The following is a 19,444-nucleotide window of genomic DNA, read 5'->3' on the forward strand; positions in this document are numbered from 1 at the left end:
TTTTTCATATTGACTTTTATAAGAGAAAACATTTGATGCGGCGAGGCGCCTAAAATACTTACCAATCTGATTTTCATTATGAAAAAATGTATGTGAAAATCGCACAAAAGTCCCAACTGCTTGGAACCTTCTGGAGCTAGTGACATTATGGCATTCCCAATTGGGATATGTTGCGAGGCTTAATGTGGTGAGGAAAAGATGTGAAGAGGAAGGAGGTAGAGTACCTGGCTATTCAGATCTGGTAACCAAATATGGCTAAAATGATTTCAAGCAATGTTTCAATTATGATTAGTGGTCTTACACCAGGGCGATACTGAGATTATCTACCACTCTAGAACGTACCGAAAGTATTTTATACAGGATATCCGGGGGTAAAGTGCACTAACTTCCGAAGGTGATTCTAAGTGATTTTAGTAGTAGAAAAGAAACATAACCTTTTTCGAAATTCCATCGTTTTCATGTAGTTTTTAGGTTAAAAAGTTGATTTGTTTGAATGAGATATTCTTCTATGGAAAAATATTTTTATGTGAAAAAAAAAGTTGGAATTTTGAAAAATTTATTTAACTTTTGTACTTCTATCGTCATGTAGAATCACATCCCGAAGTTAGTGTACTTTAACCCCAGATACCCTGTATATTATTTTTAATGAATGATTTGTGAAATAATACAAATTTTAATACAAATTCATCGCCGGGATTTGAACCCGCGACTCGGATTGCTAGTTGAGAGCCTTATCCCTCGACCACGGAGGAGATCAAAAAGACCGAAATATGTAGATTTATTTGACGTTTTCAATCGTATAAAAAAATAAAAATACAACTTTTTGTTCCGTAAGTTACGATACGCCACTGATGCATTCGTAGATTTATAACATTTAAAGATGAAACACAATATATCATCACTGAAAGTATAAATAACAGTGTCGTATAATGTTTTAATAAACGAACAATTTTCTTAAGAAATCGTCAATCATAATTGTCATTCAACAATACATAGATTAAACGTACAATAAATCAATTGTTGAATTAAATTATATTCCAAGAATAAATGAATAATTAAGAAGCACGTCTCAAAGTAATTTTATTATTGTTTCTTACAAATCTTTCTTTGTATTTTCATATAATGGAGCACATTAACAATACTTAAATTAACTGTACACATTAATTTCTACTTGTAGGTATAGTAACTCGATCGTACAATAACGCTAAAAAAACTCTTAAATATAGTTATAATGTCTAACTTTCAATGACTATTTTAAATTACAACATATCTACTCATAATATTGAAAATAAATATATTATGAAGGTAAATACGATGGAAAGTATAATACAATTTTTCATACCCTATTTGAACATCAAATTTAAGGAAGATTAAAAAATGTTTAGGTAGGTACCTACTTAGTTTAAATTTTATCAATAATTAGAATAGATTTGGGGATCAAAAAACAATTCGTATAAATGCTTCTGCCTTTTCCAATTATTGACTAAAATAATTATGCTTTCTTTTTTCTTGTGAACAGGAGATGAAGATAGGTGTCATTAATTTTTGTGGTAAAATTAAATACATTTGATAATATTTTTTAATAAAATTATGTAATGTTTGATTGATGTGGATAATCTATGTTATAATTATTATCTATTAGAAATTAATCTACAGCCAAGCGCTTAAAGGAACAATATAACTTTAAATCAGGAAAATTCTCGTAGCTTACAATAAGTTGTTTATTTAAAACTGAATCAACGATAGACAATGCATTTGCTGTTCAAACTGTTTAAATATAGTGGAATATTTTTTTATTAATATTTTACATTCCGTGGATATTCTTCTAAATTTTTGCGGATGATTTCAGCAGATTTTTTGTTATCCTATGATAGATGTTTTTTTTTTGCAATCAATTGTAAATTCTTTTTTCAAATTTTCTTGTATGACAATTTATTATAGAATGTTTACTAATATATTCCAAGCTACATCGTTTATATCTCAATACAAATGATTTTGAATGAATTTGCAATTTTAATTTTAAAATTTAAGTTGTTTATGTTTGCTTTTAAGCTTCAAAGGTTCAAACATCGATTTAAGTAACTTTGTACAAGAACTTTATGGCCTATCCTTAATCTATGTATTAATTAACATTTAATTAAATAAAAATATTTATAATTTGTAGGTATATTTCAATAAAAAAATAAACAACAATAATTACGAAATAGTATCTAACGAAGAAGAAATTCGATAAAAAATAATTTGTACGTAAATTTCTAAAGCTGTAGTAGAATCGTAATACCGAGAAAATAAAAATGCTCAATGATTTTTTTAATATATTAATTAACTTCACACCGAAATTGATTTTAGGCGTCCTCACAACTGCTCGGATACTAATTTAAAAAATAACTGAAATGAAGATATAATTATGTTCTTTTTATGGTCCTGTTTATATTTTGACAAATAATCATTGGCTCAATTTGCAAGCCAGACAACTTCACAATATGTGCAAAATGTCATAATTAACTTTGAATCGAATAAATTGTGACTTAATGATTGAATAGCCGTGATGGTTAAACTCATTTATTATAACTTTATTTTCTTTCGTTCACCTGCAGCGCTCATCAACATTTGATTAAAGTAAATTATATATCTACAGGTTCTACATTTGATTACATTCAGTATTATTAAAACTTGTTTGTAGGTTGGTAGATAAAGATGTTTTACAGAAATCTACGTCAAAAATAATATCAAACTAAACGACAGTAAATTATTGATAAAAAATGAAAAAAATATATATATAAGTACTTAAAGACAAACAATGTACAAGAAAACTGTTTTATACACTAGAGATAAATAATACTCATTTACATCAACTGCATATTTGTCACAAATCTACTCATTTTAATTCGGATTTCTAGAGAAGTTTCTTAGTAATTTACACAATCATTATATTATCTTAATGACATCGATTTACATAATCTAGAACACATCTACGATGTCAAAACACAGGGTAAATTCACAGTAATTTCTTAGTACGTAGGTATATTCACTTAATTATTCATAACCTTATCAGCAGTTGTACATCAAAGTGTTTATTTTAAAATGGAGGGCTTTGTCAAAGTGGAACAATCGAAATAGAAACAAATTATAAAAGCATGTCACCAAAAAACCTTTCTCTTTGTAATGTAAAAATAATTGTAAATTCATTAAAACGATCCAACTAAATTTTTGTACATATTTAAAAACAACACTTTCTTGAATGACAAATCTAAAGCAATATTTTTATAACAAAATTAGGCTTAGATCACTTGAAAATAGATGCTCAACTCAAAATCAACAGACATCATTCGACAAAATAACAGAAACCTTCAACAACATAAATAGATCGGGAAGAAATAAATCAATTGACAACAAAGTGAATTCTAAACAATTTAAAACTCGAATTCTATGTCTACTTGCAAATTGGAATCATTCAAAAGAAACATAATGCACCTGCCCTTAAATTTAAAAACAACAAAACAAACTTACAGAAACCGTGAAAAAATAACGTTCAAGACACATTAAAAATATATTTTTGGTAGGTGAACATTAAAAAAATATATCTCGATGAAACAATCTCCAATTTTCATCGCTTGGGCCTATCACTAAATAAAAATAAAAGAATCGCGTTTCCGGTATTACAGTAAGCAGTCTCACATAATAAAATTTCACAATGAATTATATTCTCTATTTAAACAAACTACCTATGATATTATTTAAACAATTAAGTAGAGTTATCATAACATAGGTTCTCAACGCTGATGGACCTATGCTCTATACGTGTCATGATTTAGGTATTATTAACTTTCTACTAGTACATATTCGATTAATTAATTCTCCGGGGTCAAACATAATGTCATAACGCACCACTTGGAATCAAATCATACGATGGCAACCTTGGAACATGGAACTTGGAACCTAACAGCCGCAGGTCAGAGTCAGAGTCAGTAGTCACACGAAGACGCGGAACATCACACAGTAAATAAATAGGTCTAAACGAGTCCACGTCTTGTACACGAGGTACACCTAGAGTCGTACACTGAGAGATCACCCAGCGTTTAGCTGACGGTTCCAGGATGGTTGTAGTGGTGCGGGAAGGCCCCAGAGAAGGGCGTTGGTCACTGGTGATGCTTCACCGCCGTCCCGTTAGCCGCGTGGTGGTTCAGCCCGTGGTGCTGCGAGTGCCCGTGGTGGTGCGCCGAGTGGTGATTGTGGTTGTTGGCTGCAGAATTGTTGTTATTGTTCTGCGCCTGGGCCGCTTGTCTTTGGGAGTTCTTCTTGTTCTTCATCCGTCTGTTCTGGAACCATATCTTCACCTGCCTCTCCGTCAGGTTCAGGTTTCTGGCCAGCTCCCAGCGCTTTTGCTTGGACACGTAGGCGTTGAAGAGGAACTCTTTCTCCAGCTCGAGGGTCTGGAATTTGGAGTAGGGCTTGCGCTTCTTCCTCACGGTGACCTGTCCTGCCCACTCCAGCGGGTTGCTGGAGGCACAGCCAACACCGACTCCGACAGACATGGATGCCAGGGAACCTGCCGGGAAGATAGAAGATGGGGAGGAACCCCACATCACTTTTAACAGTTAGTATGCTTTAATTGCTATTCATTTTTTGGTACAGTGAATCAAGGAAAACAGTGCGAAATACAAACAAAAAAACATTATTTTTTCCAAGATTTTAAGACAAGTTGAAAGGGTGTAATATTCAATACTCAATTTAATAAAAGAGAAAAAAATATAATGTTTATTTAGAACTCCTAATAATAATTTCCTATTCAACCTGTATATCTATCTATGAAGCTTGCGTCAATGAGTTAAGAGCCGAAGGATGATGAAAATATGTCGATAGCAGAAGTAATTCTATTCAGAAACAATATGTATATCCCCGCCGACCGGCCGAATGATATGGGAATATTAATGAGTCCATACTAATGCTGAATTTTATATGAATTAAGAATAAAGAAAATAATGATGGAGACGATTATTAGATGAGAGAGTTTTCGAAAACACCACCCCCTCCCCCATTCATCATGGACCTCCCATTTAGAAGTACAGGTAGTGAAAACCATGAACATCCACACTAGGAAGTTATAAAAAGTTACGGTGTGATCGTCAACATAAAAATGTTATTCCTTCGTTTAAATTATTCAATTCATTTATCTCAACTCAAAAATCTAATAGTAACTCTAAAATACGAATTCCATATGCCAGTCGCTGACATGTTTTCCTAAACGTTTCATGCACTTGCTGCGGCGCATCATAAACTCTACTCTAATAAACTCCACGTGATAATAAAAACTGACCTACGCTAAACATCATCAAATTGATGACGTCGTGTGAAAATTCTCGAATAAATAATGGCGAGTTGCATTGTTTCTTTTACGACATTTCGCATGTTCCGTAAAGTCTGTCAAAAGTGTTATTTATGTAAACATGTATAGTATGTACTTTTTACTGTCGGCACACTAATTTAACGACGCATTAAATTAACATATCAAATAACTAGCAGTAGACCTTCCATTCATGATTTGGCGCATTGGATCAGCCATACGAGCACAACTCCTCACAAATAGACTCCGATGAGAGATGATTTTCATGAAATGTATTTGCATAATGAATCATTTATAAAGATGACGTTTAATTTATTGATTTCAATCATTTGCGGTTACAAGTAAAAAGAAGTTACGGGAATTAATTAGTAGATTGATATTAACAATAGCGTAGTAATAAGTTATTATCATAGTAATTTCGTAGGCATTGAGTTGATAACAACCGTCTTATCTTTAAAGCAAAAAAATAATCGACGGATAAATAACGATGGATGAGCGAAACTATTTTTAGACGTCTTTTTAAACCTTAATTCCAATGAGCTACAGAACATTTAAATTTTCATTATCTGTATAAATTAGGGTGACATGCAAGACTGATTTTTCAAACTTTTCCAAGAGTTCAATAAAGAAAAAATATCAATCCTCAGAAAAATTTGGTTTGTAAAACTAGAAAAAAATGTTATTCTTAACTTCTACATCAAACAAAAGAGCTAGTTTTCTTCCCTGGCGTAAAAATATATAATATGACACAATTTTGCTGTGCTTTTATAGAGGGTGTCCGGAGTAAAGGGCACAAACTTCGGGAGTTGATTCTAAATTATCGTAGAAGTAAAAAAGATAAATAACTTTTTCCGATATGTCGTTATTTTTTTCCCCTTACAAAAATAATTTTATAGAAGAATATTGTTTTCTCCATTCAAATAATTGGTACCTAAAAATTACCTTAAAACATTGAAATTTTTTTTAAAGTTACGTATCTTTTTTTCTCGTACTTTCATGTAGAATCAATCAGCTTTTGAAGTTTGAGCACTATACCCCCGAACATCTTGTATTTTGTTTGTATAAATATTTTTTCGTTTTTCACTAGGTGTTGCATTATAATTAATTAGTTATCGACTGCCAATTCTACGAGCTTATGTTTCCGAAGAATTGGTTAGAAACTTGCACATCCTATACTTTTTCTTTCTGACAATAAACGACATTTTTCACAACTGAAAATTTTATGAAAACGTGTTAGTTCCAGTAAATTGATATACAAAATAAAAACATAAGTACAATATTGCACTGTGCTCAACGCAAATTGCCTAACATGCGTGCCCGATAAGAGCCACCCATAAATCTAAACAGAAAGGTGTGGCTGCCAACGAAGTGTTATAGTTATATATATCCATAAAATAAAAGTCATACGTCTTAATAGGTACTGAATACATTATGACATCACGATTCATTCCGAAAGCACTCTTGTGACGCGATGTGACGTCACAACATCTCAGAGATCGTCAACAACCTAGAACTAAATAAATATCCCTCGCAAAATGACGCGGTCTCAGTAAAACTGTATCACTATTTTTTGTATTTATTTTATTGGCGTTTAGCGTCATTTTATTCGTTTATTACGAGGCAATCAATTAGGAGGCAGCTTGTTGTCTAGACGGATTATATAGTCCATAAAAAAATCACCGCAAATAGAGCTGTAAATGTGTTTAAAATTTTATGATAGTCGACCTTCCTGCCTGCTACCCAGGTCCCGTAGTTACCGCGCGGTACCTACTCCCGTATAAACTGTGAATGGTCCGGTGCCCCAGATCTAGATTGAGTTGATTCCTACAGAAGGTGCATAGCACTCGTAAATGCTTATATTGCCTGTTTAGTTTTTTCATGCTCTTCATTTTATTGACATTGAAAATCGAGCTTCCGCGTGCTCTAAATACTACGTCAGAGTGTTTCATGGTCACCAACGAGTGACGTGACAATAACTTGGAAAGGAATTTGTTTAAGTTATTCATCTGGTATTTATAATAATTTCATAGGTACACGGAGAAAAAAGAGTATGGCTGATTTATTAAAATATTTTTAAAAACGCGATTTCAATCCATTTTCAAATAAAAAGTTGCTCCTAAAAATGGCGTTTATAAATTAATAAATAAATAATTAGGGTCTTTCATTAAAAAAACACATAAGTCTATTCTGAATATATCTGAACACGTGTTCAATCAGGTGAGCTTTTCCTGAAAAACACAATGACGAAATGCGACAATATTAGATTTTTTATGAATACATGTTGCGACATTCTAATAACATATTGGTGTTTTACCTACAGTTTGTTAGGAAAACTGTCAATTCAGTCGTTAAAAGCCTGCAATCCTGTTTTTAACAGGAATAGGTACGAATAATTTGACTAGATTTTAACAAAATGCAATATATCATATCAGTAAGTTTTCTCCGTGTGCTTAAATATTTAAAATGTTAAACAATATGTATTTTAAATAAGGCGTGTATCATAGTAACTTATTTTATTGATACCTTATTTCCATCGTGTATTATTGTCTGTTAAAAAAAGCAGGAAAAATGAATTTAAAAGAAAATTTAATTGACTATATTTCGTAAGAGAGATTACTTTTTTTGTGATAATATATTGATGAAATAGAGTGTGTGCCGGTAGGTATAATAAACTTTGAAGTATTTTTTTCATCCTCTCTGCCTACCCCCGAGGGAATACAGCTTGGTCGTGAGATGGTAAGTTATTAATGTATTGTCAAGAAAGAGTGGAAGAAATCAACAGCTTGTCGAATAACTCAAACAAATTACTTAATTAGGTATATCAAAAAAATAAAATTTCTAAATTAAGTAGTAATAGAAATCATAAATTAAGTTCTATTATCACGGAAAATCATCATGACGAGACAATTTAAATATGAAATAATAAAGGCTGCCAAGAAAAAAGCTCTCTTGTATATTGCATAAACACGCCACAAAGCTCGGGACGCCTTGGAGCTTTCGTTCGGACTGAAAGCTCTCCTAACCTGATCGGGAGGGGTGCAAAAACGCAAGCGAAAAACACTTTTCCAGAGAGTTAATTTCTAAAGGCATAGAGATTTAATTCGCGTGAAAGGGTTCGAGGAAATTTTCTAGGAATAATAAACAGATATTATATTAAACTACGCTTGTAAAAATATTTAGGAATCATTCAATTCATTCATTAAATTCCTGGGCTTGGTGAACGCAAGCTAGGAAAAATCGTTGAATGTTTGCTAGAAAAATATAGTTCCAACAACGGTTTGTTAACAGTATTACTAAAATATTTAAATTGTTGCACAAACATGACAAAATACTAAATAAGCTTTTGTGATATTTTGTGGCGTATTTGTTGATGTAAGTCTCTGCTTCAAATGTATGTAGATGGGTAACGCATGACTTATATTAAATTATTTAATTAATAAATTTCTGAGTACGCCATTTTAGATTACAAGATACTTTCATAGTTTTTTTTATTTAAAAAAAAAGAAGAAAAAAATTACAATTTTCGAGGAATTTTTATTTTATTTTTATGTTGACAAATAAATTTTACTTAACGATTTAAAATATGCCACTTTAGAATTGCCGCCAAAACGACATGTTCGTTTTTATTCGTGAATTTGGTAGTGTTGGCGTCACGCTAGGTGACGTTGGTGACAGCCGTCTTACCAGACATAATGACGTTGTGGCCAGTTGGAACCATTTCGGAATGTGCGGTTTTTGAAATCAACAATTATGAAGAAAATATTAAAATTTCACCCTTTTAGTACAATGACCAGAATCAGAAAAAAAAACTTCCACACAGTTTTAACGGTATTCATAGTTTGTGTAAACATCCCATTATAACCAAGTAAAAAAGTCAAATATAAATTAATTTCCTTCCTTTTATTTTATTAGTAGTACATTAAATGTTATTATTATTTTTTCTAATTAACTCTACTACCGAAAATATCGGTTTCTTTAGCACCCACTTAAAAGAGATCTGCGCAAGTACCCAGCAGTATGTAAAAAAAATCACCTGATATTAGAATTTTAGAATCAATAAACATAATTATTGCACGTTAGCTAAAAAGCGCAGACCCTTGAAAAATCTCGAAATCTAACTTTACTTGCCAAGATTAACCTTAAGAAATTAAAACAAAAGAAAGTACACAATTAAAATAATTGTATGGTAAAAATATTAAATTATAGGTAAATGGGTACTTAATCACATGTCTGAATTCTAGTCACATCAATTTTGAAAAAAAAAACAATTAATATATTTTTAAATCCGAGTTCATTGAGCTAGAGTTATAATAATCACAGAGAGTCCTTTAAGCCCCGCATACCCGTTAACTCGTTTTAGAGTTCCAAAAAATAAATATTTGATTTTCGAAGATAATATCCATACATTTGTAATGCTGAAATATTAATTGTATGAAATTCCCTCGATAGAAAAAAATCGCACAGTAAGCTCCGAAAATTATTTAAAACACATTTTGTTCTGTTATTTAATATTTTATAGGCATGAAAAAATTCACAGTGTATTTTTAAATGCAACTTAACCATTTGTCTAGAGATTTTTGCTCTATTTCAAACGAGTAGTATTTTATTAAATATTTTAACCTTAACTTTCGGCCTTAACCAAATTTAGTGTTTTTGGTAGCTAAGTGAAGAGTGTCTAAGAGATGATATATGAATGTGAATATAAAAGAAAGAAATATGCCAAAACGGAATTGTGTGACAGCCCATCATCTCTGCCTATCCCTGCAACGAAATCGCATTTCGGTTAGTTGCTTCAGTGTTAATTTCTGGGGAATGGAAGTAAGATTTCTGCCAACTGACTCAGAAATCAGTAAATTCCTAGTTATTTTCCGTGCATCAATAAAAAAATCAACCGAACAGCGGTAATAATTGTGGCGACGAAGATATTTGCGTTCGGTTCCCAGCAGCCGTCTTGTTCCGAGCGTTCACATAACTCAATGAAATTATCGGCGATTTATTCGTATTTCAGAGACGGTGGGCAATTTGCGCTACGGGTAAACAAAGGCTCGTTCTTCTTGTTTAGGAGCTCGGAGCTAGCAGAGGTAAAAGATTGCCTGGAGAATGGGCCAGACTGGCCGCAGAGAGAAACTTTCGACACGCATTGAACCTGGCAACACTTCAATAATTATTATTACTGTTTTCGTTCACCCTACCTTTCCATAATTTGTTTCCGCGCAAAATTGCTCTACAGTCCAGCGTGAAAGTTTTTACCCACAACCATGTACATTTTTATGTATATTGAAAAAAAGAGTTTACTTTGCATATTAGATACCTTTTTGTGGTAGCAATTGGTTGATGCAAATATCGTCATTTGTAACTCTCTACAAAAATGGTACCTACCCATTATAAAATATGATTTATTTTTCAATGTACGGTGAGAAAATTTACTAATAAAAGGCATGTGTATTAAGAATAGAACAGCATTGCAAGACCTTAACGAATGAGTTGATCGGTTTCCTGATAAACTTTTAGTAAAATACCAATGTATTGTCATGATGCCGGAAGACGTGTTCCTAAAAATCCTAAATTTTCGCATTTTGTCATTATTTACTATCAAGAGAAACTCGGGTGCATTTTCGTTATTATTACGAACTATGTAGTAAAAAGTTTATTAGCAAAAGGCCTGCTATTCAGTTCTTAACCAGATTACCAATAATGTTTAGCGATTCTTAATAAATTAGCAACACTCATTTTTGTCCGAGTGCATACGGTACAAGAGTTCCGACAAATGCAGTTGAATTATGTTAACGTTGCAGAGATTAGAGTGGGTAGGAGATGAGAAAGCATAAGGTTGTGAAGCAAATCCCTTGTTATTATGAGTATGTCACCTAAGATGTTTATTACCACTTCACGTGACTGTGCATTTCTGAATGACGATCCTTTACCTGGGCGATACTGAGAGTATCTGTCAGGATAGGACGTATATTTTTAATCTATTTTATATCATTTGGGAAAACATACATATTGACATATTGATTGTTTACTTGGTTACAACAATCAGTAAAGATTCCTCTAATACTCAATTATTGTCATTTTTAAGCTTCTACCAAAAGGTTATGTGCCTATGATATATTTTGGTAATTTAGGTTCTTATCAGAAATGATTTAGTCAAAAATCTTCATTCCTGAAAGATTTCCATATTTGACCTAGGGAACTCTAGCATTAAACTCCGGTTAGAATCTTCAATACGGTAAACATAATATATCATCCTTAAAGATTGAGTACGTACCTATTAACTTCTACACAGATTCAAAAAGTCGTTTTAATAACAAAACTATCTATCGTTTTTGGGATTTCGATCAAAGAATACGACTTAGTAATGGCCCTAAGTCTTTGTTCTGAACTTATGCCTAACTCATTTACATAACCACACAATTTATAACCGCGACCTTGAAAATGTAAGACGTAATGTAAGTGGTACTGTATCGATATCCGAGCTCACTGCAATAATTCAAATACACAAATGATGGTAATTTTATTGCTGTAACTGAAGATTGTACTAATATTTTATTTATGGAAACCGCTTACCTACATAGACATTTATTAGTGAACACGTAGTATATGGATTATAAGTAGTCCCAGAAAGATGTGATGTCATAAATCTAGTATCTAGACTTTTGAGAAGGAAAAGGGCGATGGTCGATGACTTACGTGTGACCACAATTATTGATATCAGCATTACATTTCTATTCTCTAATTTAAATAATAATACTTTTAAATATTCCTTTCAAAGCGAGCTGCATTGCATGTCTTATTCACACACTATCTTTAATATTGAACTGCTATATTATTAATTTTACTATCTAAGAATGTTCATATAATGCTTAAGTAATTGTTATTTGTGTTTGAATTTCAATTTTAGGAATCTATCATTAAATATTGATTTTAGAATCTATTATAATATATTTTCTTGGTAATATTTAGCCATCAATCATGGAATGAAATATTACCTCATGGATGTTATGCACAGATAAAAAAAAATACTTATGGGCATAGATAAGAGTAGGTAGGTACCAACCTACCTACATAGTTTATAAAAATGTCTTCATATATTTATGTTCGAATATGATTACTTTTGAGGTCGCGAGTTTAAATCCCGGCGTGCTTAGGAAAATTTTATTTGATCAATTTGTGTTATTTCACAATTTACTCATTAAAAATAATATATAGTGTATTTGCGGCACATTTTGGCAAGTGGAAGATACTTTCACTATCGTCCTGGTCTTAACCACCATTCAGAATCGAAACGTCGCTTGAAATGGCTTTGGCCGTGTTTGGTAACTAGAATTGAATAGCCAGGTACCTCCCCACCTTCCACTCCTCCATCTCCTTTCCCTCCCTACTACTTTCAGCCTCACAACATACCCCGATGGGGGATGCCATAGCCTTACTGGGTCCAGACGTTTTGGACACTTGTGCGGTTTCACATTAATTTTCAGATTTGTTAAATAAATTATGAATAATGAATAAAAAACAAATAGATAATTTTAGATATACTTGCTAGCTTATCCGCTTGATGTTCGGATGAAATTTAAATTGAAATAAAACTTTATTTCTTGAATTAAATATAAAGTGCAAGGGGTATAGCTTATAGGTACCAACATTCTATTTCTTACTATTTTTTTTGTAGAAAGCTAGTAGAACGAAACAATAAATAAGTACATCATAAGAACATTGTCCAATTAAATCCCCAGTCTAAATATATGAGGTTAACTAAGTAACCAACACGCCATTATACTTGGGTGAACAGAGAGGACGGACCGCCAGTCATGGTACACTCTCCTTGCCTTATTCACATTCATACATGGTATCATACATACCCTTCTATTATTCTGGCTCTTGACATGGCCTGACTCAAGTATCTTGTTTACTTGATCGTGCCATGTCTTCCTCGGGCATTCCCGAATTCTTCTGACGTTCACATTTGTGTGAGTCACTCTTTTCCTTAAAAGGTTTACTTCATGCAATTGAGTATGCTAATGCTGGGTGAAAATAATATTTTTTAATAAATATAATAATTGATAACACGAGGTAAGAGGGGACTGGGGGGTACTCCAAACTAGTTTTATAAACTTTTTAATAATATTCTATGTCTTCTATCGGTGTGCACAATCCCTGCAATCTAAAATCCTTTTTGTGTAAGTCGGCTCGAATGTGGAACGAGCTACTGGCATCTGTTTTCCTCCTTCATATAATCCGGACCTCTTCAAGACCTGCATTAATAAAATCCTTCTTACAGCCCCTACCTTTTTTAACATTAGCTCCACACAGAAGGCCCTTAGAAAAAAAATCCCTCATAGCCTATGTCGTCTTGGGGATGCTGTGTGGAGGATATTTTTAATGTTAGGAAAAAGGTATGAAGGGAAAAATATATGAATTGGATAGGAATCTGCCACGGTCTAGACCCCAACCCCACGCCATGAACCGGGGCACCCCTGCTAAGTCACCAAACAGTGAGAGTGACAGTGGTGTTCGTTATTCCCGTCTCCCAACGCCGCCCAACTGGGTGGCGATATAGTTTCCCTGTATTTACACTGCGCATACGGGGGCACTCTTTTGAGGTGCAAAACATTTTTTAATGCGCTATTTTAAATAATTACCTATGACTATTGAGGTATTTTAAATACAACTCGTTCTACTCGTTCTCGTTCTACTCGTTCTCGTTCTACGATGCTTTACGAGCATATTGTTTCAGCAAAGTGTGAATAGTCACGAGTAATGAATAAACGAGAGAATTTTGAGGCCAGTGTTAGAATCTCGGTTTACGAGTGGCGACCGACATTTTTCTCGTGGCGGACCCATTTAGTCGTGACGAATCCGTCAATAGGCAAGGACCGGGACCAGGGACCTGCGAGTGATGGCCTGTGCATCCAAATCTAGAAGCCGCCATTTGCAACACGTTGCCCATAATAAGTATTATTTATTCGTCTTCTGAATACAAGGTTCGTGATAGAGTCATTTAGATGATAATGCCGTATTTTGACCGAGGCTTCAAGGAAAACCGGTTGATATATCAAAGTACCTATCCGTAATAATATACGTAATAATAATCAGCTGGCTGATCTCTGAGGTACAAGGTTCTGCTGTCACCGTTAAAATGCTAAAATAGATTCCAGTTCTTTGTCACCTGTCCATTTATTGTATTGCCCTACTTAGATAGATATATACTTGCATTAGTAGGAAACGATCTGAATTTTTATTTTCTGACGAATATTACTTCTTTTTAGTTATTAGTCTAAGTTATAATTCATTATCTATTAATTTTGATACTAGTATTAAACCGAAAGTATAATTTTAAGGGAATAGGTTAGCTGTATAAATTGAGTTGTTAAGTGACCTTGAGAAGATTTTCTCACGAAAACGGCGCTATAGAATTTATCCAAATATTATTAGAGGTGATAACTCACAAAAGCGGCGCTATAAAAATTGTCATTATTATTATTATCTTCCTTTTGGAAAACTAGATGTCATTCAGAACCGAAACTTGCTTAAAATGAATTGGTCTTTCTAAACTTACTTAATTTATCCGAAATCTGAATAGTTAGATACTTCCCCTTTCCTACTTCCACTTCCTTCAATCTCATAACATTTCCTAAAAGGGGATGCTATAGTTCCACCGGCTCCGGACAGTTACAACTTTTGTGCGGAGTAACGTAAAAAACTACCGAAAAAAAAAGTAGCTTTTCGAAATATTCATCAAGCTAAAGAATCATATTCACAACTACCAACATTATAAGTACGTTTATTTTAAATCTGCTTGTAGGCAGGGAGGTAGGTAGGTACTTAGCATTATATTTTTGCTCTGTGACAGGAATCGAACCAGCATTTAAAATGAAGTGCGTAGAATATGTACGGCGTGCAGCCGCAAAGTAATGTAGGTAATCAAGTAAAACTAATTAAATATTTTGTACATTTTTTATGTGTCTTTGTGAAATCAATGAACTTATAAACAGGTGTAATTCAATAACATTCCAAAATGTTTTATTGCCGCCTCCGGGAAAACGTAATTAAAAAAAAGAAGCGTTTGTACACTTTTTCATCCGATAATGACTCTTATGCTACCGGTAATGAAGAACTAATTTTCGTTTCATTTACATTTACATTGTAACATGTGTTAGCAACTTAGAACACGTATGAACATTCCTACTGTGAGCTATTACTGTACAACCAGTGATGTAAGCCATATCCCAGAAAGAACAAGCCCCATATAAAACATACAAGGAAAATGAAGAACCCGAGTGAAAAGTTACTATAAATCCGAAAGCAGAACAATTTTGAAGCGTCAGTATTGACATCACCCTTTTGAGGATACTTTTTCAATTGCTTTAATTCATGCGTGTGCAGTATTCACGGTGATGCGATAGCTGAACGGATTCGTTTTTCTCACTTCTGAATCTCGTTTTAGACTACTTTGTTAAAAAGCTCAAACTGTGAACACAAACGTTGAACGGCAGATCTTTATAATGATTAGGATTTTTTTGGAGGGGTGTACTTTACTTGCCTCCGTGTCCCCTATTTTTTATTCTCGTGTGGATCCATGGATGAATCCAATTTACGCTAGGGCAGTAGTTGTTCGACTAGCCACTGTTCTATGGGACTACTGCCGACATCTAGCGAGTGCAATGGGAGTTTGGAACTATCAACTTAATGTTTTGTCGTCACGGAGCAGATAGCGGCAGAGTGCCCCCAACTAAATGACTAAATGTTTCGACGCGGCTGACATGTTTCAGAATGATTCGTGTCCCTATTTACAAAACAACTTTACTTTGATAATTCCTTTTTTCTCATTATTTTTTATACTTTGATAATATTTAGCAAAACGATGTCAAGAATGTTCATGTTGAATGCTTACACAACTTCTATTTTCAGAGATGTATACATATAAATTTATGAACACTCAATACTGCAGACCGACTTGAACACCACTATTTATTATATACGCAAGGCCATACGCAAGAGTATGTGCGATTTGCAAGCGAATTTGCAGGCAACAACCGATGGCAGATTTCCATCAGATAAATTATTAATTTGACCAATTTTGCTTCGAGTTATAATTAAGTTTCCATAATTCGATAGCAAATTCGTAAAATCGTTTTCGTTGAACTTTTCAAGGGTGCGGTAGTTACGAAAAAAATATATGTTTGTGGGAATATTGTTATACGAACCTCAAAAAATTAATTTTATTCTTCTCTGTCTGCAGCCCACAAATTAAAAGGCAGTAAGGCGAGACGGCTACAGGTATTATAAGTGGCACTCAAAACGATCAAATCGACCCAAGTTTTATGACCGGTCTGTGTTACACAAAATAATACAGAGTAAATACGACAGCCTAGTAAAAAAAACTTTAAAAGGTTCAAACTGTGAAATAACGAGAAACGAAAATGCTTGGATTTTTTTACGTGGTTCCTCGAGATGTTTATTTTCTTTTGTGAAATGTGTACGATCGAAGAATAACCGGGTTTATTGCCAGCGGAGAAAAAGTGTTTCTTGCTGATATTTCGTTCTTTCGTCACCGAGAGTTGGGAATAAATACCGGTACGGATATCGGGCACATGGTAGCGAATCGGTAAATTTATTATTGAATGATTATGATGCAATAACATCGACCATTTTATGTGTGACAGGAGATTACTAGGGAGAGATATCTTATCAGAGGAATCCGAGTTGAAAGATCATGTTTATTTCGGTTTCAACAACTTGGCAATAAACTGCTCTAACTTAATTAAATACCTGTTAAGAACTAGCATACTGCTGGTTTATTGGGTTAAATATAAAAAGTTACACTGGAAGTGTAGTTATTTATTCTAAGCGATATTTACATCGATACGAATAACTGTCATATTATACAGGTTGCGGAAATCATTATGGTATCAGTGTACTGGGTGGTCTCAGGTTTAATTTTTGATCGTGGTAAGTAATATGTACGAGAAAAATGTGAAATATTATTTATTTATTGATTTTATTTAAATTGACTTGAGACGAATTATTGTCAACACTTATGGAATTATGTCGAATTTTCTTTTAGGTACCTAATAAAATCTTTCTGACATTTGTATAAGTTTACAATTTAATACAGCGCTGTTGAGTAATAAAATGACCACGAGGAAAAGGAATGTTGAGTTTCCACAAACCAGTCTTATACCACAGAAGTGGTTTCACCAATTCCACTATCGAAGTTTCACAATTTTTCTTTCGGCTTAAGTAGCAGATTTTACGCGGAAATTTATTGTACGCAAAAAAAATTCCATTCTCGTTTTTTAATTTTAATATTTTAAGAATTCCTTATATCGATAATATTGAAAGAGATATTTTCCACTCTCAAATTTAATATTGATTTAAGCCTTTTGAAAACATTTTTAATAATTTTTGTAGACTTTACAGAAAAAGAAACAACAACAACTAACTAGCAATGTATTAAAATGAGCATTGAATACAAAAATAATAATTTATGTAAGAAAAATTTAGAGAAAATATTTACGTCATGAGTTGAATTTATTTAAGAATTCCAGAGAATGTAAAACTTTGGTAAAAAAATAGTAATCTATGCGTGAACAATTACCTGGAGGTGGATATGGAGCTGCGGGGACTGGCTCGGGGGCGTAGTTCCTCAGGCCATAAGCATCGTGACCAAAGCCAGCTGACTCCGCAGCCGCCATGGCTGCCGCAGCCGCCATGCCCGCCGCGCGCCCCCGCTCCTCGCCCAAGTAGGGCGGCTGCCCGGGGGGCTCCCGCGCGCCACCGTACGGGTAGTTCCAGCATGCCTGCGCGCCAAACCCTTGGTGACAGCCCTCGGCCGCTCCTCCTCCGCCCCCGGCGCCGTACTTCCCGTAGTCGCCGGAGCTGGCGGCGGGGGACCAGAAGGACAGCGAGGAAGACTTCCTGTCTCTCGATGGATCTCCAGCAAGGTTGTAGTAGGTGGGGGTGTTGGGATACTGATGGTGGTTCAGAGCTGATGGCTCAAAAGCCGCCCCTCCGTGATGCGTCTCTGCCGGAGAATAGTTCCAGGGTTGCGCCCCGTGATGCGAATGTCTGATCACCCCGGGCTCCACGCAATCCCCGTACGAGCCGAGTCTCTTGGCGGGTATGTGTAAGGGCCCGGGCGCCCCGGCAGATCCTACGGAAGCCGGGGAGGTGGAGGCAGTGGAGGCAGGGGGTGGCGCCGGAGCCGCGGTGGGGCTGACTCCGCCACCGGCAGCCCCCGGACTCAAAGCCCCCGTGGACTGGGGCATGACGGAAGGAGGACTTTCCTCGTACAATCCACCGTTCATCATTGTCCACCAGGAGGTGTTGCCGGATGCGGTCGCTGGGGATCCGGCCATGTTGCACAACGGACCGGAAGAGCCGCCCATGTTGGCCACATTGTCCGCGTAGAGGGGCGGGGCCGCGGTGGAGCACGCCACGGGGTCGCCGGTCGTGATGATGATGGTCACGGGGCGGACGATGCCCGCGGGAGTTTCAGAGAAGGGGAGGGGGCGGGGGGCGGGGAGGGACCAGTCGAGTCAGGTGGATGAGGATGGTTTCAAAAAAGGACAGAAGTTTTTTTATCAAATTTTATTTTAATTGAAATCAATTTATTCGTTTTTGGGTTGCGAATTTGTAAATCAATTGTAAAATGTTGATAGTCGGATTAGCATAGGTTGTCAATGTTCAACACGAGCCAAAACAAGCGGTGCACATTATGGAGGGCGCACAAGTTGTTTCGGGAGCGAGCGCCAGGAGCGAATGAGCGGTGAGGAGGAATAGGGGGAGAGCCGGCAGGATTATAGCCGAGGGTGCGGATGAGGGGAGGGGGGGGAAGAGATCAAATAGTAGAGGGTTCCGGGCGAAGATGACGCACGGTCACATGTAAAAGAAAAAGAAGAAAAACACACAAATGAATAAAGTCTGACTTATTGATGTGATATTTCTACAAAAATTCCGAACACACTCCAACGTTTGTCCATAAAGTTTGTTGAACTCGATTAAATTCGTCAATTTTTCCACGAAGAATCTGTTATTTTGATGGTGTCTACAGCTGATCTGGACCCAGGTGCACTGTTAATGACGTAGGAAGAGTTCGTA

General features: G+C 35.0%; 1 protein-coding gene across 1 annotated transcript; it reads right to left on the reverse strand.

Moving 5' to 3' along the window:
• Positions 1 to 4,139: 4,139 nt before the first annotated feature.
• Abd-B (Homeobox protein abdominal B) lies at positions 4,140 to 18,654 on the reverse strand. Its single transcript, XM_089639193.1, has 2 exons — positions 17,943 to 18,654; positions 4,140 to 4,588 (listed from the first exon to the last, which is right to left on the reverse strand). Exons 1-2 carry the CDS (start codon positions 18,652 to 18,654, stop codon positions 4,140 to 4,142), a joined length of 1,161 nt encoding a protein of 386 aa, XP_089495319.1.
• Between the last annotated feature and the right edge of the window lie 790 nt (positions 18,655 to 19,444).

The sequence above is a fragment of the Hesperophylax consimilis genome, chromosome 14, assembly GCF_061612785.1.
Source record: "Hesperophylax consimilis isolate HC1 chromosome 14, BYU_Hcon_1.0, whole genome shotgun sequence".
Taxonomy (NCBI): Eukaryota; Metazoa; Arthropoda; class Insecta; order Trichoptera; family Limnephilidae; genus Hesperophylax; species Hesperophylax consimilis.